This window comes from Panthera tigris, chromosome B4 (assembly GCF_018350195.1).
Source record: "Panthera tigris isolate Pti1 chromosome B4, P.tigris_Pti1_mat1.1, whole genome shotgun sequence".
In the NCBI taxonomy this organism is placed as follows: domain Eukaryota; kingdom Metazoa; phylum Chordata; class Mammalia; order Carnivora; family Felidae; genus Panthera; species Panthera tigris.
In genome coordinates this window covers 81,578,509-81,602,851 of record NC_056666.1, presented here as the reverse complement: position 1 = coordinate 81,602,851, position 24,343 = coordinate 81,578,509, and the positions used below count along the sequence as shown (strand labels likewise).

At 40.1% G+C, this 24,343-nt stretch overlaps 1 protein-coding gene and 1 long non-coding RNA gene across 2 annotated transcripts in view; one reads left to right on the top strand and one right to left on the bottom strand.

The window, feature by feature from the left end:
* The window catches only part of LOC102972648 (SAP domain containing ribonucleoprotein), a 49,420-nt gene extending 27,056 nt beyond the window's left edge, over nucleotides 1-22,364 (top strand). Inside the window, exons 10-11 of the mRNA XM_042992490.1 lie at nucleotides 17,962-18,051; nucleotides 22,058-22,364. Coding sequence (XP_042848424.1) covers nucleotides 17,962-18,051; nucleotides 22,058-22,099 — 132 coding nt within the window. The 3' untranslated portion in view covers nucleotides 22,100-22,364. The remainder of the gene's footprint in view (nucleotides 1-17,961; nucleotides 18,052-22,057) is intronic.
* On the bottom strand, nucleotides 1,308-3,449 carry LOC122240366. The gene is made up of 3 exons (XR_006219987.1): nucleotides 3,139-3,449; nucleotides 2,354-2,416; nucleotides 1,308-2,194 (listed from the first exon to the last, which is right to left on the bottom strand). It is a non-coding gene; the product is annotated as an uncharacterized LOC122240366 (long non-coding RNA).
* Nucleotides 22,365-24,343: the final 1,979 nt, after the last annotated feature.

Genomic DNA, 24,343 nt, shown 5'->3' with positions numbered 1-24,343 from the left:
CTAGATCCAGATCCTCAAATTGCAACTGGCTGCATTCTCAGTGAGAGTTGTTTGGTTCAGAATCTTGTGCTTAACTGTTCTCTATCACCAGAGATGATTTGCTACTTAGTATTTGGTTGGCCAAGGTTAGTGACCTGATTAAGTTTGTATTTATGGAACAGCCAGATCAGCATACTCTGGGGTCCTGGGTTCCAGTATAGCCTCCTCTAATATAATTTGGTCATCTGTCTTTCAAGTTTTATAATTCTCTAGGCACAGATCTCATTCATTTAGGTAAAATGCAAATAGTGGAAGTTAGCGGGTAGTGTAGAGATTTCTCTTCTTCATCCTAGTATTCTGAAAAAGGCAATGAGAAACCCCCCTCCTGTTATCTCCATTGCATGGGGTTTGTGTTTGCTTGATCCAGCTTAAATCCCAGATTGCTTGCTGGTTTCTCTTCAGTAGATTCCTCTATAGACCAGTGTATATGATAAAGAGAAAGCGTGTGAGAGGAAGTGAGCCATGGGTCAATAGTGTTTATGACTGATTTTTTTTTTTTTTTAACTGTCACAATTCGATCATTTTTTCTTTATATTTTAGATTTATATCTTGAGCATGTTACAAATTTGAGGAAACTAAATCTCTGCTATTCTTCTTAGGCTGACTTCTGCATGACTGCTCGTGTATTTCAGCTTTCATCTCCACTAGTATACTTTACATGTTAGGCAGTACACAGAAACTTAAAGAAATCTGGCTTCCCTCCTCCCCCCCCCCCCCCCCCGCCCCAATCATCTTCCTCCTTTCCCCCTGCCCAAGAAAGGCCTGTCCGTTCATGTTTCCAGCTCAAGTCTCAGTGAATAGAATCCTGTTGGTTTAGGATAATGGGAAGTGACAGGGCAAAGAATGGCACTGGCATTTATAGACATTTTTTACACAAGAGGCTGTAAATTGTCCCCTCCAACTCTTTGGACTATTTGAGGATAGAATGGCATGCCTTTTCTCATATAAGCCTCATGGTGACTATGGGCTGAGAAACCTCCCACCCCCTCAAACAAAACAAAACCCAGATAAAATAACCTCTGCCTGGTTGGTTCTGATTGATCACCAGCTAGGTTTTCAGTCTTGTGCTACACTGGTTGTTGTTGTTGTTATTGTTGTTTTCTCCCCCCTCTCTCTGTCAGTTTTCCATGTCTCCTAAGAGGAGTAGTGTTTGGGTTAGTCCTATTGGTGAAGGACAGGACTCGGCTTGGCATGTAAGAAACTCATCTTTGAAAGGAGCGAGAGATGGATAGAGGGAATAGATGGGAAGCCAGCTCAGTTAATAGGTGATGGTCATAGGACGTTAGTTTTCTCAAAACTCTGGGCTTAGAGTTATGGTGTTAAGTGATGTAGCTAATTTGGATTGTTTTGTTTTCATTTTTTGTCCCCAAACGTTGGCATATTTGGGGGAAGTAAAACTTGATACTTTAGGAAGTTATAGAACATCCAGCTCAGTAAGTATTAAAACAAAACAAAACCCAAACTCAGGCACTAAGCAGAAAACTGAAATGTAGTTTATACTCTTCTCCCCCACATGTGAGGGGCATGTGTTACTGCTTCTTGGTTCTTAATTAGTAGTAGAAACTATAGGCATCTTTTATCCCTATTGACCTTAGTATATCTTCCTTATTTCTGGGCTGGCATTTTACTGAGATTTCCCTACTTTGTAGCTTGTGTTAAGGTCACTGTCCTAATGAGTTATCTTGAGGCCTGTATACCCTAAAGTCTGCTTTTCCTGTGTTGTGATTTTTGCCAGTTTTCTTCCCTGATGGTTATGGTCTGTGTTATTATACAGTGTCCGAATATAAAATGTTAAAAAATTAAATATCCCTCCATTGATCATTGTCTTGTTGTTGAGGCTGGTAGTTAGAAGATTGTTAGGCAGTGATTAGTTTCATGAACTTTTCATGTAATTACATGTTTTTGCTCACCATTGCTTGGGGATGAACCACATCAGAGTGAGAGAGATACTGGACTTAGTTTTTTGAGGATCTTGTCACTGAAATCTGTTGAGCTATCAGAGAAGCAGCTGGGACAAAGAGTCAGTTCCAGGCACAGGAGAGCATCAGTGTCTCCTAGCATACAGATATCACTGTGGCTAAATGATGGTGGGTTGGTTTCCATTCAGTCTCTTCTGGAAGGCCTATTTGATTCTGTCTATATTCCCTTCCACCACCTGAAATAAATGAAGAAATGTTTGTTCTTCCCCTTCAGCATTCGGTTTTGGTATAGAGGGATGTGGAGAGAAGGAAGTTCACACTATGGATTTAGTCATAGTCATCAGCTTTCTCAGAGAGTCTATAAATTGTTAGAGTTTAGGTATATGTATACAAACCTTTTCCAAAGGAAGAACTGTGGGGCCACGCATAGGACATCGCCAACATGGTACTATAAGAACCTGAAGAACCATAAGCTATGGTGAGGAATTTGGTAGAATATTTTTTAAAAGCGTAGTGGTAGAAGATTTAGATCCCAAGATAAGTTGGAAAAGTAGCCTGCTAAGTGGGTTTGGATTCTTTTCCATCCATATATACTCAAGTAGCAGTACCTAGGCCAAGTACACTACTTAATTCTCTATTAGCCTTTCTCATGGGGCCCCTTGAGACCAAGAAGAATGCATATAGTAGGATTGTAGATGGGAAGAACTTAATTGTAGATCTACTTAGACATTGTATTTCATTGAACAGGGGTTTGGGGGGGAACATCGCACACCTCATCCTGGATTGGCGTTTTCCCAAAAATGCTTCTTCCACTTGAAAAACTACATTAGTTTGAGTTTACATTAACCCACAAGAAAAGATTTGTATGGGTTTTTTATATATGGTACAGATAGCACTTGAGAGTGGCTGTCAGGATGAATTTCAGGAAGAGCTAAGATGAACCCCACATAGTTAGTTTTCGGCATTTCTTAGGAGCATTTTGGGGCCCAACTAAAATTTAACCAGTCCTTAAAATCTTCTTCTAATTAATAATAATTTGAAAATGAATATTTGGCCATTTTTTTCCCTGCCTCTTCTCTAAGATAAAAACTGCTGTTTCTCCACCCGCCCATTGGAACAAACGTTGAGGGAGTGGTGAAGGAGCTGTTTAAAGAGGAAACAATAGGGAAAACTCTCTGACCTCAGTTTATCCCCTCATCTGGTTCTTCATTTGTCCCTGCTGAGGAACAGAACTTGTCTTTTGTCTGTAACACAAATACATCTTCACCTCCCTCCCTTCCCACTCCCCCCCACCACCCGCTCTTCTCACTCTCTTCTATTATAGTTCCAATCAATGATGTCATTATGTGTGCCATTCAACTGCTGTTGAGCCACTTGGCTATAGGAATTTGGAAGAGCAAAGAGGCAGAATGGAATTTTTCTCTGTCTTGCCCAGGGCTCTTGAAAATGTATTCCAATTTTAACTTGAGAAATAGGAGTCAGGTTTTTCTTTGCTCTGTTTCTTCTTCTACCCTCCCATCTATGTTCTAACCCTTAAACATGTTTTTACCTAGCTGTGTGTGAGGGAAAAATTGGATAAAAAGTGTTAGGAATATAAATTGAACACTCGAAGAAGAAAAACTTTAAAAATTTGTGGAAGCAAGATGAAAATTTTGATGTTTTGTCAGCATTTATGGCTGGTGTTTTGCCCTGTTTCCTGTAAGTTGGGTCTTTGAGAAGTTTCTGGTAGAGGGTTGTATTTCCCTAGGGTGCGTGGTTGAGAACACTAAGGATCTTATACCTTTTCATTTTATTTTTCTTACCTGATTTTATACCTAAAGAACTAGAGGTAAGGAAGTTTGTAGTAAGAAAAAAACTTACTCTTTGCTATCTCCCCAGCTTAACACCCCACCCCCACTTACCTCTTTGCATTCCTTCTTCTAACATGTCAGAACTGATGACTTTGATAAAAAACAAGTTTTATGCCTCTTTGTGGTCCCCCTGTAGTATTTTCCCTAAGAATAAACACAGCCTGGAAAAGGAGGGAATGCTGGATTCTGTTGAGTCTGTTTTATTTTAAATACATTTAGTTGTTTGTGCGAGCCAGGTTGTTGGGGTGGGATCATTCTCTGAGTGTCAGTTTAAAAAAAAATTTTTTTTTCCATTCATGGTACACAAGGTAAATAATTTTTTGTATTTTTTTTTAACATTTATTTATTTTTGAGAGAGAGCCAGAGTGCGAGTAGGGGAGGGGCAGAGAGAGAGGGAGATGAGAATTGGAAACCGGCTCCATGCTCTGAGCTGTCAGCACAGAGCCCGATGTGAGCTCTAACCGCAAGATCATGATCTGAGCCAAAGCCGGATGTTTAAACCAACTGAGCCACCCAGGTGCCCCTCATTTTAAAAATTCATTTGCAAACACATATCTGATTGTATATCAGTCTGTCTGACTTGGGAGTGACCAGTACCTGTGTCTAATTTCGAGGTGACCAGTAGCTGGCCTGGCATTTTTAAGGAGAGCAGTATCTGTCTGATCACTCTCAGATACTCTCCCTGTGGTGAAATGTGAGCATGAGCTTAGTTTCTGAATCCAAGTCTATCTGTCCTTCAGAATCTGTATGGGAGAAAAAAGTATGGGGTGTTTTTTGGGTTGGTTTGGTGGTTGGTGTGTGGGGGGGGGGGGGTGGGTGTGTATTACTACTTTTGGGAGGTGGTCTGAGCTCATGGTTTGAGAGTTGCAGCAATATAGGGATGTTTAAGATGTATTTTAATACTTGAGAGGCTAACACTTGAGTAATAGTGTTCCTTGGACTAACATCGATAAGAAGTAACATTTTATTTTTGAAAATAATACAGGTTCAAAAAAAATAGATATAAGTTCAATTTAAATAAAGTTTAATAATTATGTGACAGTTCATTTTCTTAGGTATTCACTGGAATAATAGAATTACTTTTCAGGCCTGATAGCTGATGCTGTATATTTTGGAGATAGGGATGGAGATGAGCCAGGGTGTCAGATTGGGAGATATCTTATGGGGGGATATTTGGTGGTGATGTTTGCAAACTAGCAAAGGCCCTGTTTTTTGTTTTTTAAGATTTTTTTTTATTTTTTAAGTAATCTGTACGCCCAACCTGGGGCTTGAATTTACAATCCAAGATCAAGAGTCTCGTGTTGTACCGACTGAGCCAGTGAGGCACCACGAAAAGTCCCTCCTGTTCTTAATAAAACCTGAGGTGTTGGGGGTGCCTGGGTGGCTCAGTCGGTTGGACATCCAACTTTTGGTTTCAGCTCAGGTCCTGATCTCACAGTTCAAGGGATTGAGCCCCGTGTTGGGCTCTGTGCCGACAGTGTGGAGCCTGTTTGGGATTGGAATTTTCTCTTTCTCTTTCACTCTGCCTCTCCCCTGCTTGCACTGTCTCTATCTCTCTCAAAATAAATATTAAAATAAATAAATAAAATCTGAGGTGTCTTGTTAAGACTTAGAAAATGTTAGCTCCTTCCCTCCCCTCCTTTCCTTTGTTAATCTTTTCTCACATTTTTTTAAATAGTATTTTAACCAAATTTTACCTTCTCATTGCTAGAGCAGATTCTTAGGTCAGAAATTGAAATGTATATTCAGGATGTTCTACACTTGGAATTCATGTCAAATATTGAATCTTTAAATCTCTAGCAGTGAAGATGTGTTCCTGAGAAAGATACTATGTTTATAGTGCTTGCTTTCTGGATTTTAGAAAGTATCAGGTGAGGAGTTCATTGAGGTATAGAGTAGAGGAGGAAGTTACAGAATTTTCACTACCATGTTCATGCTTAGGTATGAGGTAGTTGAGGAAGTGCAGCCGGAAGTGAAAAGAGCTGTAAGATGAGAGCCTTCATGTAATGGACTTCTTTGGTTCTCTAAATAACAAGCAAAGCACATGAGCCCGAAGACAAATTCTATCTGTTCTCATGTCCGCTCTGTATTGATATTCCCCCTCACCCTCTGTATCAATTCTGCAGAAAAAAAATACTTTTGTGTACTTGAACCTAGTTGCCTCCCTCTTTCCCCCACATGCCTGAAGTCTTCCCTGATCTTGTTTTGGCATGTTTTCCTTGTATTGAGCTCCTCTTGCAAAAGAGTTTCTGTGTTCTGCTGCTTGAATTCTACAAAGGAAGTAAGACAGGTGTGCTCCTTAGAGCCAGCTGTGATTTCTTCATAGCTTTGTTTTGCCTTTCACATCCCTACACCTGAGATACCCTGTTTGTAGGAAGTGTAAACTTTTTTAGAAGGACTGACGCTTTGGGGGAAAAATTAGGAGTCAAGCAGCAGCCTTGTTTGGACTTGGTGAGATTTTTTTTTTGTTTTTTTTTTGTAATTTTGGTCTCTGTTTTCTCAAAGCCATTTGCAATTATTCATAGCTGTAGCTGCACATAAGGCTCACCAGGGGACCCTTTTTAAAATACATTTCCCTAAGTAAGCTCTTCGTTTTGAGATTCAGGTTTATTAGGTTGGATTGAAACCAGAAATCTGCGTTTTGTTTTATTATTTTAGAGAGCAAGAGACAGCATGCCAGCAGGGGAGACGGGCAGAGGGAGGGAGAGAAAGAGAATCTTGAGCAGGCTCCATGCTCAGCACGGAGACCAACGTGGGGCTTTATCCCACGACCGGAGCCAAAATCAAGAATCACACTCAACCAACTGAGCCACCCAGGTGCCCCAGAAATCTGCATTTTATTTTATTTTATTTTTTAATTTTTTTGTTTTAACGTTTTATTTATTTTTGAGACAGGGAGAGACAGAGCATGAACAGGGGAGGGTCAGAGAGAGGGAGACCCAGAATCTGAAACAGGCTCCAGGCTCTGAGCTGTCAGCACAGAGCCCGACGTGGGGCTCGAACTCATGGACTGCGAGATCATGACCTGAGCTGAAGTCGGCTGCTCAACCGACTGAGCCACCCAGGTGCCCCGAAATCTGCATTTTAAAATATTGCAGATGGGGTGCCTAGCTATCTCAGTTGGTAGAGCATGTGACTTGGGTCGTGAGTTCGAGCTCCATGTTGGGCGTAGCTCTTACATTAAAATATGTGTGTGTGCACGTGTGTGTGTATATTACAGGTGAGAAGAATCTGCTTTCCTAGTGCCCATTCTAATTTCTGAATGCTAGGTAACTATCATCCTTCGTTCTCTGTATGTTTGGTTAAGACCACATTTACTTCCCCTCAAAGTTTTTAGCTTCCCTCTACTGACTTCTTGACATTTCTGCCAAGCTCTGCATCACTTATCCTTAAAAGCAGCAGCTTCCTGGCTTTTAAGGGAGAGAGGGTGGGGACTTTTAATAGAAACTTGGTTTCCGGGGGTCTCAAGTGTGAAGCCTTCATTTCCTCCACCTGCCTTGCTTTGTCCTACAGTCAGCTAGATCAAGACCGAGACGACCTCCTCTGGGGTTGGAGAGGAGTGGGGGTTGGGGAAGGAACTTGATTTAGATAAAGAGAAAAAGTGATGGGAGCTAGTGACTCAGAAGAGTGTTTGGTTCTGAGCTGTGTTTGGGGACTTCAAATCCTGGGAAGATAGGAGATACAGTTCCTGGTGGTCTCTAAATCTCACGTAGCTTTAAATTTCCTGGCATCCTCTTGGCCCTAGAAAGTTGATTCTGATCTCACAGTTGAAAAGTTTTTAGAGTAGGTAAGATGGTTGTATTGGGAAGTGTATTTTTTGTTATGTGTGTGGGAGTGTTGGGAGTGTCTCTATTATTATGTGCTAAAATGGCATACCCTTTGCTAGTCCAGCCCTTCACCTTTGTCTTTTTTAGTTAGCTTCTGTGCATTAGTGTTTAGGACCACCTTATGTTCTGTGGTCTGACTGGCATAAGCAGGCTCAGGAATAAACATGTTCAGATAAATTTCAGAAACTGGGACAGGGAGGTGACAGCTGTGTGCTGAAGCATTGCAGTGTTTCTGAGAGAAAAACCATCAGTTGCTGTCATTCACTCTGAGAGTATGAAATTGGAAGCCCACTTGCCCTGGAGTGTTTCATAACCTTTACCTCTGGGAAGTCAAGGCCATGTCATTATTAATCTACCATCGCTTGAAAGCCCCCAGCCTCTGCTTTTCATCCTGACATCAGTCACGTGGCAGTGAGAGTCAGGAAAGTGCCCATAAAGCTCTTCCTTTTCTTTTTGCCTGACTCTTACCTTACATTCCCTTGGAAAATCAGACTGGCCTGAGAACTGTTAACATTTTTGTATGATAATTCGTTTACAAAAGGGGACAGTTATTTGTTATTTTTGAAATGCAACCCATTTTGGCTCGCTCTTAGTCTCTGTTCTATCATTCCAGGCAAAAGACTTCTGAGAAAATAACTGTTAAAGTGAGGTAAATAAAACGGCAGAGTTTATGTCGTGATGGAAATATATAGGAGACTCTTAACATTGAAGAGTGTTGAATGTGAAGAATAGCTGTCATTAAAACAGTTCTAGGAGAACAGCCTGCTCCAACTCATAGTAGTACCTGAGCTTCCCTGAAGTGTCTTTTTCTGCTTATAAGGATATCTCTGACTGAATTGTTTAGATTGAAATTTCTGCTTCTCAAACATGGTATAAGGAGAGATGATGAATGATGAGCTGTTGCACTGACCAGGGAAAATGTCTGGCTTGGTTAATTCATTTGGTCTCCTCTGAGAATAGTGAGGATATCTTTTATTTTATTTTATTTTATTTTATTTTATTTTATTTTATTTTATTTTATTTTATTTTATTTTATTTTATTTTATTTTATTTTATTTTATTTTATTTTATTTTATTTTATTTTATTTTATTTTATTTTATTTTATTTTATTTTATTTTATTTTATTTTATTTTATTTTATTTTATTTTATTTTATTTTATTTTATTTTATTTTATTTTATTTTATTTTATTTTATTTTATTTTATTTTATTTTATTTTATTTTATTTTATTTTATTTTATTTTATTTTATTTTATTTTATTTTATTTTATTTTATTTTATTTTATTTTATTTTATTTTATTTTATTTTATTTTATTTTATTTTATTTTATTTTATTTTATTTTATTTTATTTTATTTTATTTTATTTTATTTTATTTTATTTTATTTTATTTTATTTTATTTTATTTTATTTTATTTTATTTTATTTTATTTTATTTTATTTTATTTTATTTTATTTTATTTTATTTTATTTTATTTTATTTTATTTTTTTTTTTTTTTTTTTTTTTTTTTTTTTTTTTTTTTTTTTTTTTTTTTTTTTTTTTTTTTTTTATGTTTATTTCTGAGACAGGGAGAGACAGAGCACGAGTGGGGGAGGGGCAGAGAGAGAGGGAGACACAGAATCCAAAGCAGGCTCCAGGCTCTGAGCTGTCTGCACAGAGCCCGACATGGGGCTGGAACTCACAAACCATGAAATCATGACCTGAGCCGAAGTCGGTTGTTCAACTGACTGAGCCACCTAGGCACCCCAGTAGTGAGGATATCTTACATTTAAATTCAGTAAATACTTTTGTTTTGTGTTTTGGGAATTACGGTTCCCTAAAAAAGCCTTGGTTACATTTGGGTCGCTGTTTTGTTTCTCCTAGTTGTTGTTGTTGTTGTTGTTGTTGTTTTTGTTTCTTCTTCTTCTTCTAAGATTTTATTTTTGGGGGCACCTGGGTGGCTCAGTCTGTTAGGCATCCAACTCTTGCTTTCGGCTCAGGTCATGATCTCACTGTGTTGTGAGATCAAGCCCCTCTTTGGGTCCTGCACTGGGCGTGGAGCCTGCCTAAGATTGTTTCTCTCCCTCTGTCCCTCCCCTGCTCATTCTCTCTCTCTCTCTCTCTCTCTCTAAAATACATATGTGTGTGTGTATATATATGTTTTTATTTTACTTTATTATTTTATTTTTGAGAGAGAGAGAGTCTTTTGGGGGGGTAGTTTCATTTTATTCTCAACAAAAGGAAAATTTAGGTTTAAGAGAAAGTCTTTTAGTTTGTTAAGACATGTTTGATGGTTAAAGTCTTTTATTTTATTTTATTTTTTTTAATTTCCATCCAAATTAGCATATATATAGAGAGAGAATCTTAAGCAGGCTCCATGCTCAGTGTGGAGCCCCGTGTGGGGCTTGATCCCACAACCCTAGGATCACGACCTGAGCCAAAATCAAGAGTTGGGCGTGTAACCAACTGAGGCCACCCAGGTGCCCCAGTATTTTATTTTTTTAAGTAGTCTCTGTACCCAGAATGGGGCTTGAATTTACAACCTGTAGATCAAGAGTTGCATGCTCTACCAACTGAGCCAGGAAGCCACTCCTAGTTTCTTTTGATGATTCAGAATGACATTGGTAATAAGATTGTATCTTGAAGATGCAGATTGGGTTTGGAAGGTAACAAAGCTAGAATCTACTTCATCTTGGATATTCTTGCTACCCTTTGCCATAGAAAGAAACAATCACTTTAGAAAGTGTCTATGAATTTCAGGCTGCTGATTGTTGTAGCTGATCTTCCGTTTGGGACTTAATTCCTGGCTATAGTATATATATGCCATGCAAACCATTGACAAGAGCCCTTAATTTAATATGTCTAGTAATAACCTGGTACTTCCTTTCCCTCTCTTTTTCCTTCTTGGGGGCACTGAAGTGTTTTCTAATTAATCCCATTATATTTAGAGAGGAATAAGTTCTTTTTTTTTTTTTTTTTTTTAAATGTTTATTTTTGAGAGAGCGCAAGCAGGGGAGGGACAGAGAGAGGGGGACAGAGGATCTGAAGAAGGCTCTGCGCTGACAGCAGTGAGACCAAACTCACAAACCATGAGGTCATGACCTGAGCCGAAGTTGGATGCTCAATCGACTGAACCACCCAGGTTCCCCGAGAGGAGTAAGTTCTTAAGGCACCAGCAGCAACCCTGTAACTAACTTCACTTCATCTTCTAAGCTTCTGTCTAGGGATCTGGGTATTGGATCACTGTCTCTAGATCTCACTTTAATACTTCTGGCTAATAGAAATATTTTCAAAACTGCTTACCAGAGACAGACCATACATTTGGCTCCAAATTTTATAGCTATCAATAGGAAAAAACACAGAGTGTTTCCAGTGATTCACAGGGTTCAGAAGGTAAAAACTTACAAGTTGATCAGCAAAAGCATAATTATTTTACATCTGGGGACCAGAAAGAAAATTTCCCAATGGGTCCTCATAATGCAGTAATGTAATAAACAATAGTATACATCTTTACCAGAACTCAGTCGTAAATTCATAAGTCCCATGAGGTTAAGGACCTTGGTCTTACTCATCTCTGTTCCCAATGCCCGAACAGTGCCTAACCTAGACACTAAGTAGATATTTGAATGACTAGTGGATGAATGGATTAATTTTGTGGTATTATTTAAAATGTTGATGGAGGAATGCCTGGGTGACTCAGTTGATTCCAATTCTTTTTTTAATTTTTTAATTTTTTTTTAATGTTTTTATTTATTTTTGAGATAGAGACAGAGCATGAGCAGGGGAGGGTCAGAGAGAGAGGGAGACACAGAATCCGAAACAGGCTCCAGGCTCTGAGCTGTCAGCATGGAGCCCGACGCAGGGCTCGAACTCATGGACCGCGAGATTGTGACCCGAGCCGAAGTCGGCCGCTTAACTGACTGAGCCACCCAGGTGCCCAGATTCCAGTTCTTGATTTCAGCTCAGGTCATGATGGTTTGTGAGTTCAAGCCCCACATTAGGCTCCAAACTGTCAATGGAAACTGATGTCTGTAATTCAGTGAAAGCAATTCCTCAGGGGCCTTTATAGTTAGTACCTAAGATTGGGTCTACAGAGTTAGAGTTTGGATCCTTGCTCTGTTCCCTTGGATATTATCTAGATATTTTTGGTGTTGTCATTAATTGTTAGATTTAATGAAATCGGTAAAGCCTGGCAGCATAAATTTTTTTTTAGGGTCTCAGAAGAAGATGGTTAATAATACTTGTTGGAGAAGACTGGTTTTGTCTCATTACTTATTCTGCCACACTTTAACCCTAAATCTACTCATCATTCCAAATACTCATTCACTTTGCAGACAAAGGGAATTTCTTTGTTGTCTTGGTAATGGGTCTGATTCTTACCTACTTTTTTTTTTTTAATGTTTATTTATGTTTGAGAGAAAGAGTCAGAATGTGAGTAGTGGGAGGAACAGAAAGAGGGAAACACAGAATCTGAAGCAGGTTCCAGGCTCTGAGCTGTCAGCACAGAGCCCAACGCGGGGCTTGAACTCACAAACTGAGATCATGATCTGAGCTGAAGTTGGATGCTTAACCAACTGAGTCACCCACGTGTCCCTACTTTTTTTGTTTTAAGTTTTTATTTATTAGCTTAAGTAATCTCTGTACACAACTTGGGACTTGAATTCATGGTCCTGACATCAAGAATTGCATGGTATTCAGACTGAACCAGCCAGGCACCCCAAGATTCTTACCTACTTTTTTTTTTTTTTAATTTTGAGAGAGAGAGACAGAATCTCAAGCAGGCCCCGCACTGTCAGTGCACAGCCCCACATGGGGCTCGAACCCACAAACTGTGAGATCATAACCTGAGATAAAATCAAGAGCCAGATGCTTAACTGACTGAGCCACCCAGGAGCCCCCTTACCTACTTTTGATGACTTTGCTTCTAATGTAGAAGATAAATAAATGGTATTATTATCTTCGGAATTTTGTTGGTGGTCTCAGACTTTGTTTCAAAGACCAGGAGGAAGGTTGCAGTGGAAATAATAGCTACCATTTATTGAATGTTTATATAATAGTCCCTATATACAAATGCTTTCACACATGTAATTTATATCTCAAGGTAGTCTTGAATGTCTCAGTCTTTTCCTTCTAGAAGGCATTGTTTTCTTTATGTTGCCTGAGGATTTTCCAAATATGAAAGGGAAACAAAAGTGAATTTGGAAAGTTGAAGAATTTGAAGAGCTCAGTTTAGAACTATCTTATTCCATGATGGAAAATACATTGATAGTAATTCATGGGGATATTTGGCTTTTTAAATATATACCTTGCTTTCTGTCCTGTGTTTTGTATATGGGCTCTCTCATCTTTTGCACAACTCTCTTTCTTATTTTTATCAACGAGCTTTTAAAAAGAAAGACAAGGCAGTTATTGGGAGATAGAAGGATTATGTATGCTGAAATTACTGGCTGGCAGTCAGTTGGCTTGCTCTTTAAGTCTTGAGGATGGGGCAAGTGAAGTATATGGATCAATCTGAACATCCAATGCCTGTGTTTAGTCAGTGAGGACAGGTTCCTTTTCTGGTTTTGGATACAAGTTGTATGTTTTGAGGAGTTTCCACTTGATAAGAAATAAGGGCACTTTAGATTCCAGCACTATTCTTCCCACACAGGAGCATACATGGGGAAAAAAAAAAGGATTTGTTAGTGGTTGAAGGTTTGCGGGAGGGAAGTGGGGGGAGAATCAAGAAGGGAAAGGTTTGCAAATGAATATGACACTGAGCTAGAGGGGTCAGTGCTGCCTGCAGATGCACAACCCCATTTGTGCACTTGAGCATGGCCTGAGGGAGTATTGGCCTGATGAATGCAGAGAGAGATGCGTTTTGATCGAGGTAATTTCCCTCAGATGGGTCTCACCATCCCATGAATCAAAACCTGTCAGCAAGGAGCTAAAGATGGAGCGAAGTTTATTGTACGTTTGTTTCCATGCGACACCGTCACGCTAGAAGGGTCAAGTGAGAGAGATCATTAGAACTGTGTTGATTTACTGGGTCTGTTGTGCACTTTCCCTGCAGGGCAAGGAGGAAAGAGGCTTTAGGAGGGGAGCTGAGGGGCTCTGGGTGGGGAGGGAAGGGCAGGCATGCACAAAATAAATAAAACCCTCACTGGTCTCTGCGGGTGAGGGGTGGGCAGGCTGTTTGTAGGGGGTGGGAGGTGGGGGATCTGTATTGTTTTTTTTTCCCCCTAGAGCCCCTGGTAGATTTGCAGCAGATGCTCTGCCTGGATCTCCAGTAGAGATACCAAAGGTCTGATTAAAAAGGGAAGCTCATGGAGAACTCTCTGACCCTAGACTTAGTGGCTAGAGAAGTGTGCCCCCTCTCCTTTCTTTTCCTCCCTCAGTCTTTCCTCACCTCTTAGTTCAAAAGGAAGCACAGGAAATTTAATTTGGAAGTGAAAATCCCCATTTCAGGATGTAGCAAAATAGAGAACCAGAGGAAAGGCTGTCCCACACATTCTAAATAGACATAGGCTTTGTGATGAGATTTGTGAAGGGAGTGGCCCCAGGGTTTGCACTGGGGGGGGGGGGTGAGGGGGGGAGGAGGGAGAAGGGCTGTGTTTCAAAAGTACCATCTCCCTGTCTGTAATTTGAACTTGTTAAAAGTACCCCTACCTCTGAATTGAATGAAAATAAGTATATAGTGATAGTTCAGCAATATAGGATCTAGTCTTGCCTTTCCTCATGACGAGTGTGGATGCTCCTTTTATTACCCCTAACACCATGCTTGGCCTGGAGACTTCATGAAAGTGAGAGGTTTCATCTAGAATATTCTATAGAGATTCTCATTTTGAGTGCTCCATTTTTATCTTACTTTTATCTAAATGGTGGTAGATAAAATCAAGAAAACTTCCTAGTGACTTTGGTAAGGAAAAATATATGAGAGCTGTGTTCATTGGAAACCTTCCTAATTCTTTTATTACAGTTCAACAGATGGAGTAGCCAGTTAGGCAAAATTAGAAACAAATTCAGTTGAGAAAATCTTTAGTATAAGATTACGAACTGGAGTCCTTTCCCTAGATCCCTAGTTAGTTACAGTGTGGAGGCATATGTTATGGTAGAAAAGAGGATGGGATCCTAGCATTGACCCAGGTTATTTGATATGGAAATGGTTGAAGTAGTTTACAACTACCTTTAGCTAAGGGTCCTAGTAATCCATCTTCCTTTAGGAATTAAGCAGCTCTTCCATTCTGCTACTGTTCTTCCAAAGAAATGCTTATGTGAGATACTTGAGGAAATGGTAAAGTTAGGAAAGTGGGTTGAGTAAAATGTCCTGGGTTCCATTCCTGGCTCTGCCACTTACTATTTGTGAGACTTTGGTCAGGTTACTTAATTTCTCCAAGTCTTAGTTTTCTTATCTATGAAATGAATTTAGTCATAGTGCCTACTATGTATGTAATAGTACATACCTATTTAGTACAAACCTACCGTGTTTGAGATTATTATAAGAAGTAAATGAGGGGTGCCTGGCTGGCTCAGTTGGAAGAGCATGCAGCTCTTGATCTTGGGGTCTTGAGTTCAGGCCCCATGTTAGGAGTAGAGTTACTAAAAAAATTAATTTTAAAAGTAAGGGTGCCTGGGTGACTCAGTTAAGCATCCAACTCTTGATATCTGCTCAGGTCTTGATATCAGGGTCGTGTGTGAGTTCAAGCCCTGCACTGGGCTCCATGCTGGGTTTGAAGCCTACTGAAAAAAAAAAAAAAAGTAAATGAGATAACTGCATGTAAAGAACTTCATACAGTACCTGGCATATAGTACGCACTCAGATGTTAGTGACAGTAATATCATTATTTTAATTTATGATTATTACAAACAAGAATACTTTTTTTCTTCAAACCTGGCTCAGTGTTTTACAGTAGTTTAGATTGCATCAATTATGTGCCCACTATGGACTTGCTGATGGTTATAATGAAAAAGGCAGAAAAACTATGTAGGCAATATTTTTTTCTTAGTAATACACTATGATTAAGTGAGAACTTGTGTGTGTTGGATACTTCAGTCTTTCATAGCCACCAACCTTTCTTGGCTCCTTTCTTTTTCTTTTTCTTTTTCTTTTTCTTTTTCTTTTTCTTTTTCTTTTTCTTTTTTAAGTTTATTTATTTATTTTGAGAGAGAGAGAGAGACCGTGCACAGGAGGGGCAGAGAGAGCAAGAATCCCAACCAGGCTCTGCACTGTCCGCACGGAGCCTGATGTGGGGCTTGAACTCATGAACTGAAGAGATTATGACCTGAGCTGAAATCGAGTCAGGCGCTTAACTGACTGAGCCATTCAGGCACCCCTCTTGACTTCTTTCTAACTTACTAGAAGGCAGGTACAGCAAAAGGGAAAAAATAAACATGCTTCTCAAGCTGAAAGAACCAAAGACCAAGAAAGTATTCCTGCCTACTGTGTTCAGAGAACTGGACTAGTTAAATAAATTAAACGCAGTAGGTTGGATAGCTGCCCTGTTTTTCGCCAAAGTGGTGGCTTCTGTGGTCATAGGAACAAAGGCAACTCCTTGGGGATGAGAGTTAGAGGTTTTAAAAAATTCCTGTGTTTCTTGGGCGCCTGGGTGACTCAGTCATTTAAGAGTCCGACTCTTGGTTTTGGCTCAGGTCGTGATCTCATGGTTTTGTGAGTTCGAGCGCAGCATCGGGCTCTGTGCTGACAGAGTGGATCCTGCTTGGGATTCTCTCTCTCCCTCTCTCTTTCACGCTGTCTCTGTCTCTCTCAAAAATAAAATTTAAAAAAATTAATGTGTTTCTGTAGATCTCTTGATTGCCTTTCTTTTGACTCTCTTATACAACCTACCTTCAGACTGCAGGATATGAACTCTCTGGGGTTTAAAAAAAAAAAAAATTAGCTCAGGAGCATCACACAGAAGTATGTTCGAAAGTTTGTTTGAACTATTGACTTGACCTTATATTGGTTACCTTTTGTAAATAAAGTCAAAGAAACTGTCCTAGCCCTTGGTGAGGGTGCGTATGTATGTATGGAGTAGAGGGTCTCATGAGATATACGGAGAGGATAGGATCTTTGTCTAGATGTGTGCCAAATTCTTTAAAATCCTTCTGGATGGAAGAACACCCAGGGAGCCCATCTGATTTTATGTGGTTTTTTTCTTTTTCTTTTTTTTTTTTATTTTTATTTATTTTTGAGACAGAGACAGAGCATGAACGGGGGAGGGGCAGAGAGAGAGGGAGACACAGAATCGGAAGCAGGCTGCAGACTCTGAGCTATCAGCCCAGAGCCCGACGCGGGACTCGAACTCCTGGACCGCGAGATCATAACCTGAGCTGAAGTCGGACGCTTAACCGACTGAGCCACCCAGGCGTCCCTGATTTTATATGTTTACTAATCCCAGGGCTGTGGTTTTGATTATTGGTGATTGGGTGTGGGGGGAAGGTGGAAAAGGAGAAAATAATTTTGTTTTGTTTTTGTTTTAAGATTTTAGTTTTAAATAATGTTTATATTCACCGTGGGGCTCGAATTTACAGCCTTGAGATCAAGAGTTGGATACACCAAGCCAGCCAGGTGCCCCGAAAATAACTGTTTAAAGTGGGGTAAATAAATTGGTAGGGTTTAGGTCCTGATGAGAATATATATGAGCCTCTTAACATTGAACAGTGTTAGATGTGAACATTAGCTCAGTCATTAAAATAGCTATAGGAGAATGACCAGCTCTAATGCATACTAGCTGTAATATTCTCTCCAGTTACAGGGCAGGTATCATGAATCTCTTAGAAGCTTGGGAAAGGTCCAGAGCATCTTTTCTCTTAGATGACTGCAGCTAATTTCTTGACTCCCCTTTTTTCAAAATCATTTCAAACTATTCAGAGCCTTCTGTGACTTTGCTGGGCATTCATAATGCTTGGTTTTCTTTGTATGTTCTTCATAAACATCACTCTGGTGTCTTTCCCTTCTAATCCTTGGCAAGTAAATGGAACTTGTAAGCAGTGTTCAACAAATAGTTTGGGTGTCTCCTACTAACCTTTTGTCCTTAGGTGTTACTGAAGCCTCAGTGTTCCATATCTGTGAATTACAGAAGTTTTTTCACAGAAATTTGTTGTATGGGTATTTTGTTTGTTTTCTTGACTCCACGTGTCTTATGAATATTGAGGCCCTACTTAAAATTAAGTTTTTCATCATTCTTAGGGATGGCATACTGTATGCTTGCTTGTTCAGTTTCCTGTTTTTTTCTGTTTGTGTGATAACTTAGTTCTTAGTGCAAGATTGGCTGGCATATTGTGACCATTAAGTTACAATTTCATTCTCTTTTGTCTTGTGAGTGGAAGCTCACTTGTTTCAATCCTCTTCTTTGTCCCTGAACAGTCTGAAGATGATGAGAAACTGAAAAAGAGGAAGGAGCGATTTGGGATTGTCACAAGTTCGGCTGGAACAGGAACCACAGAGGATACAGAGGTAAAATATACCTAGACTGCTTCATAGAGCCCTTGAAAGGAAGTGAGGGTGAAGAAACATTATTTCCCCAGCCTACTACTACTACTACCTTTTCTTTTTTTTTTTTTAAGTAGGCTCCACACCCAACTTGGGGCTCAAACTCACCACCCTGAGACCAAGAGTCAGGTGCCCCTCCCTGGCCTTTTTTTTTTTTTTTTTTTTTAAGTTTATTTATTTTGAGAGGCAGGGGCAGAGAGGGAGGGAGAGAGAGAATCCCAAGCAGGCTTCACACTGCCAGCGCAGAGAGCCCAATGCAGGGCTGAAACCCATGAACCATGAGATCACAACCTTAGCTGAAATCTAGAGTTGGACAGTCAACCTACTGAGCCACCCAGGTGCCCCTTCCTCAGCATACTACTTAAGTGCCCAAGTAATAAGATCTTTTGTTCTTTGCTTGGTATCTGTTTGGATAAAGTGGCCACACTGAATTCCATCAGTACATTTAATTCGGTGTTAAAGCCAATTAGCCTAGAAAGGAGCACAAGATTTGGAATCACAGAAGCTTGGATTTGAAAAGTGTTTTTGCCACTTAGTATTACTTACAAGTTATGGCACTTTTCTGAGCCTCAGTTTCATCATCTGGGAAGTAGAGATAATACCTACCTCGGAGTGGTATTTTAAGCATGAAATTATTCTATGTAAAAAGAGATGATTCTATGTAAAATGCTTGACACAAAGCCTATCATATTATATTTAGTAACAATGTGTTTGATTATGTGCTTGGCGTATTTCTTTGATTATTTAGTGAAGACCGTATCCACCTCAGACACTAGTTGAACCTATCTCCCCTCTGGTCAGTGGACTCAAATGAGACTTCTTGTTCTTACCACTTTGTTTATAGTTTTTTTGTTTTTAATTTTTTTTTTAAGTTTATTTATTTATTTATTTTGAGAGAGTGCATGGGAGGGGCAGAGAGAGAGAGAGAGAGAGAAAGAGAAAGAGAATATCCCAAGTAGGCTCTGCACTGAACTCACGAACTATGAGATCATGAGCTGAGTCAAGATCAAGAGTCAGGGTGCTTAACCAGCTGTGCCACCCAGGGGGCCTCTGTTGTTTGTTTTTTAAAGACTTGTGTTTATCCACTGGAGTAACTCACTGAGTTTGCTGAGACCCTGAGCACTGGCAAAACTACTCAGAGCTTTGACAGACAATATTGATTTGGTTTAAATTTAAATTTAAGAGTATCAATAATGGGGGTCCTGGCTCAGTAGAGCATGGGACTCTTGATCTCAGATCGAGTTCCAGCTCTACCTTGAGCATAGAGATTATTTAAAAAAAAAAAAAAAAAGGTATTATAATGGAGACCAAGTATCACCTGAGGTTTACATAAAGAACTGTTGAAATAATATGTTTAGAATTCTAGAAACTTCTTGGGTGGTAAAGAATTTGCAATGTTCTTTCTTCCTTTAATCCACATTTACCTCTTTCCATCTACCTCTGGGGATGGACTTTATTGTTTTGTTTTGTTTTAAAGTAGGCTGTATGCCCAACATAGGGCTTAAACTCATGACCCTAAGATCAAGAATTGCATGCTCTACCAACTGAGCCAGCCAGACAGCCCTGGAAATGACCTTTGAATATCTATTACCTAACACATTCAAAATCTTACAAAGTCTTTTTATGAATAAATATCAGAGTCAGTCTTGGGGTGCCTGGGTGTCTCAGTCGGTTGAGCATCTGACTTCAGCTCAGGTAATCTCAAGGCTGGTGAGTTCAGGCCCCATATCAGGCTTGTGTGCTGTCAGCCTTGCCAGTGCAGAGCCTGCTTCATATCTTCTCTCTCCCTCTCTCTGCCCCTCCTCTGCTTGTGCTCTCTCAAAACTAAATCAACATTAAAAATAAATAAATATCCCAGTCAGTCTTGTAAATAAACCCTGAAAATTTTACAATCTGATAAGTTTACATCTCTATTAGGAAGAAACTTGAAGAAGTTTGTATTCTTTGTGCTACTAATTTAGAATAAAGCATTACCTTTTTTTTTTTTTTTTTTTTTAATGTTGATTTAGTTTTGAGAGAGAGAGTACAAGCAGGGGAGGTGCAGAGAGAGGCGAGGACAGAGGATCCAAAGTGGGCTCTGCACTGACAGCAGAGAGCCTGATGGGCTCGAACTCACAAACCGTGAGATCATGACCTGAGCCCAAGTTGACACTCACCCAACTGAGCCACCCAGGTGCCTCAGAATAAAGCATTACCTGTTATAAATATCAGCTTAATTACTGACTCGCCAGAATGAGCAGTAGTAAACTTAAAGGCTTGTTTTTTTGTTTTGTTTTGTTTTTAACATTTATCCATCTTTGAGAGACAGAGAGAGTGAGAGTGAGCGTGTGTGAGTGGGGGAGGAGCAGAGAGAGCGGGAGACACAGAATCTGAAGCAGGCTCCAGGCTCTGAGCTGTCAGCACAGAGCCCGTTGAGGGACCTGAACTCACTGGCTGTGAGATCATGACCTGAGCTGAAGTCGGACGCCTAACCTACTGAGCCACCCAGGTGCCCCCTTAAAGGCTTGTTTTAATTGTAGTAAAACTGCTCCCTCTTTGCCAAGGAAACTGTTGAACTAGTGGTGTTCACTAAGGTGGTACATTTGGCTTTTCCAAGATAAGGCACATGAGGATTTTGTTGCTTGCCAAGGAATAGTGGCTTTTGTTGGGAGAGTCAGTGCATGTAAAGCAGTAGTAACATCAGAGGTTGATGGAGTTTACATGAATCAGGTAACTTTTATTTGATTCCAAAGAATTGTGTCAGTCATCCAGGTAAAATGGGCTGGGCTTATATACTCTTTTTTTTTTTTTTTTAAGTTTATTTATTTATTTTGAGAGAGAGAGAGCGGGAAGGACAGAGAGAGAGGGAGAGAGAGAATCTCAAGCAGGCTCTGCACTGTTAGTGCAGAGCCCGATGCAAGGCTCAAACTCCCAACCCGCAAGATCATGACCTGAGCCAAAATCAAGAGTCAGGTGCTTAACTGCCTGAGCCACCCAGGCACCCCTCTATACACTCTTCTTCTTTTTTTTTTTTTTTAATGTTTACTTCTGAGACAGAGACAGAGCATGAGTGGGGGAGGGACAGAGAGACCGAGACACAGAATCCGAAGCAGGCTCCAGGCTCCGAGCTGTCAGCACAGAGCCCAATGTGGGGCTCGAACTCACAAACCATGAGATCATGACCTGAACCAAAGTCGGTCACTCAACCAACTGAGACACCCAGGTGCCCCGTTACACTCTTCTTTTTAATCTAAATTAAACTTCCTGTGTGGATGGAATGAAAAAAAAAAAAGTCCCCTCTGCTGGAGGCAGTAGTTGGAGTGAGGATGAAAGACTCAGTGCTGTTTGTGAGTCACTCCCAGAACAAAAACATCTTTATCTCCTTCTCCCCCACTCCTCATTTTGTGCCTCTCTCCAGTACTGACTCCCTTAAGGAGATTCATATTAAGGACTCACTTCCCTCCCAGTTATTCTGTTAGCATTGTAGATTTATGTGTCCTCTGTGGATTTGGAGGCTTACCGAATAGCTGGTGGTTGGGGCTTAATGCCCAGAAGGGCATCCTCCTCACTTCTCTGTGAAAAAATAGCATTGGTCAACTCTTTTCCTGTGAGATCTGTCATCTCCCCACTGACTGGAATACTCTCCAGCCTGTTAAGAGTCCATTGTTTCCAGACTAACTTGCTATAAGGCTGAGTGGCCCTCTCCTTCAGGAATCTTTTTCTACCACTATTCTCTTCTTTCTCTTCCCCCCACTCCCTATTCCCCACTCCCTACAGTCTTCTCCCCTCCTTTCCTACCAGATCTTCCCAGCTCTAACTAGGTAACTAGAGAGATTCAGGAATGAAATCTCTGGCTAGCAAGCTTAAGCCTGGGTCTTCCCTCCTTCTTGAACCTTGTGATAGCTCATGTGAGTTTGGATTAAAGCATCCAGGAACCCAGGCCACTGTTGTCTTGCAATCTAATTTTTTTCTTCTTGCTTCTTCCTTACAGGCAAAGAAGAGGAAAAGGGCAGAGCGCTTTGGGATTGCCTGATGAAAAGCTCTTAATGCTTTCTGTTCTCCAGTGGTTTCCATCTCTCTGACTTTTCTTGGTCATATATATAAATGCACAGTCATGTGCCTAGGTCCTGCCTCACAGTGAGAGAGCATGTACCCCGGGTACATCCAGGAACTTCAGCAGCAATTTGACTCATTGCTGTTCCAACTTTAAGGTTGTTGTTCTTGTGTTGTTTTTTAATTATTATTTTGCTTGTTAATAAAAAACAAATAGAAAAGAAAACAATGCGTTTTATCAGATGCTCCTTTGAGTTCTTGGGGCCAGATTAGACTAGATAAGGGGGAGCTTCAGGGGCAAATATTACAGGAAATTAGCCATAAGGCCTTTATCCTTTACAAAAGAGAATAAGGAAAAGGATTTGAGTCTGTCCCTTTAAACCTATTTATTCCCTTCTCTCATACTCACAAGCATCCTTTTATTCTTTATCCTCTATGAAGAGGCCAAGTTTCGCCCTGACTCTTTGCTTTGGCAGGTTGGCGTGACCCATAGGAGTAGAACATGGGGGAACCCTGAGTTTTAGGAGGTGCAAAGGATATAAATACAAGGGCTGATGATTGGTAGTCTGTTAGGGAATGGAGTTCCGTGTCCCTATTAAGGAGACCAGCAGGACCCTGTTTTCAAGAGTGACATGGTATGATACTATCTGGTTTCAGTCAGAGCCAATATGTGGAACTCTACTGGTTATGCAGTTCAGGAAAGGAGATGGGTCAGTTACCCCTCAGAGCTAGAAGAAAGTGTAGGGATTCAAAGCAAGACAGAAGATGGTCAGAGGTGTTAAGAATTGTTATCTAGGTCATTAGGAAGCAGTGGACTGGAGGCCTCTACTTTTTTTTTTTTTTAAGTTTGTTTGTTTATGTATGTATGTATGTAATCTCTACACCCAGCTTGGGGCTCAGTGAACTCAAGATAGATCTGGAGATCAAAAGCATGCTCTTCCAGCCAGGCCCCCCTGGAAGCTTCTACATTCTATCTAATCAAATCCTGTGCTAATTTGTTGTCTTCAGAAGTATACAGTTTTGGTGGTTGTGTTTCTTAGATATTACTAAAACTCCTTTTCCTTGCTAAGCCTCTTAGGTTTGGCTCTAAGCAGACTACTTGTTTGTATTTGATGTTTCACCTAGATTTGAGACATCCTACTTAATCTTTTTTGGATATGTTGGTATAGGGTTTCTCCTCTTGCTCTTTATTTCTAGACATCTCTGTAAGGTTAGTTTTTGGTTTTTGTTTTGTTTTTTAGAATAAAACTTAAATGCCTGGCACCTTACGTGAAGACTTTCATACCTTGATCAGATCCTGTGTTGCTGTGGTGTAATTCCTTATTTCAGTTTCTACTAAAACTCTCCTGGTTTTGTGGTTAATAGAAAAGTAATGGTTTGAATTCCTTCCTAACAAGAATCTCCTTCCACAATGCCTCTTTGGTAGCTGAGTAGGATGGGGACCTAAGTTTAGATGCTTTAAAAAAACTATGCCTTGGAGAGCAGATCCAAAGATTGCCTATTTATTGTGAAAATTGCCCCAATTTGAGACTTTGGAGAGGTGAACAAAAGGGAACACTGGTTAAACTTTTCCTTCCCTCTCTTCCTTCTGGCCTGTTCTGTTTGCCTTCCTTTTCTTTTCTCCAGGCCCTGATCTTGAGGCTAACTTTTCCTCTCTTTACTGTGTCTCTTACTTTATTTGAAAACAGAACCACAGAAAATTAGTTGTTTTGTAGCTTGAGAGAGACTATAGATTCAGTAAGGGTTTTCTACCCAAGGATGGGAAAAGTAAGAAATAGGTATAGGAATAGAGCACTGGGTCCTTCAGAAGTTTTCTTCACTTTGTCTCTTCATCATCATCTTTGTTAAAAAAAATTTTGTAACGTTTGTTTTTGGGAGAGAGAAAGTGTGAGCAGGGTAGTGGCAGAGAGAGGAGGAGACACAGAATCTGAAGCAGACTCCAGGCTCTGAGCTGTCAGTGCAGAGCCCAATGTGGGCCTTGAACTCAAGAACAGTGAGATCATGTGACCTGAGCCGAAGTGGGACGCTTACCTGACTGCACCTCCCAGGTGCCCCTAAATGGATTTTTTAATAACCTTTTTCATCCAATTCCAGCAGCTGTTCTTATGTTGATCAGAAGTCGTTCATCTCCAAACCTGATCACCAAATCCTCCTCTTCCTGTCTCATTGTAGTCATTCCTTGCATACTTTTTGAGTGTATGAAAATTCAGGATGCCTGCCTTTT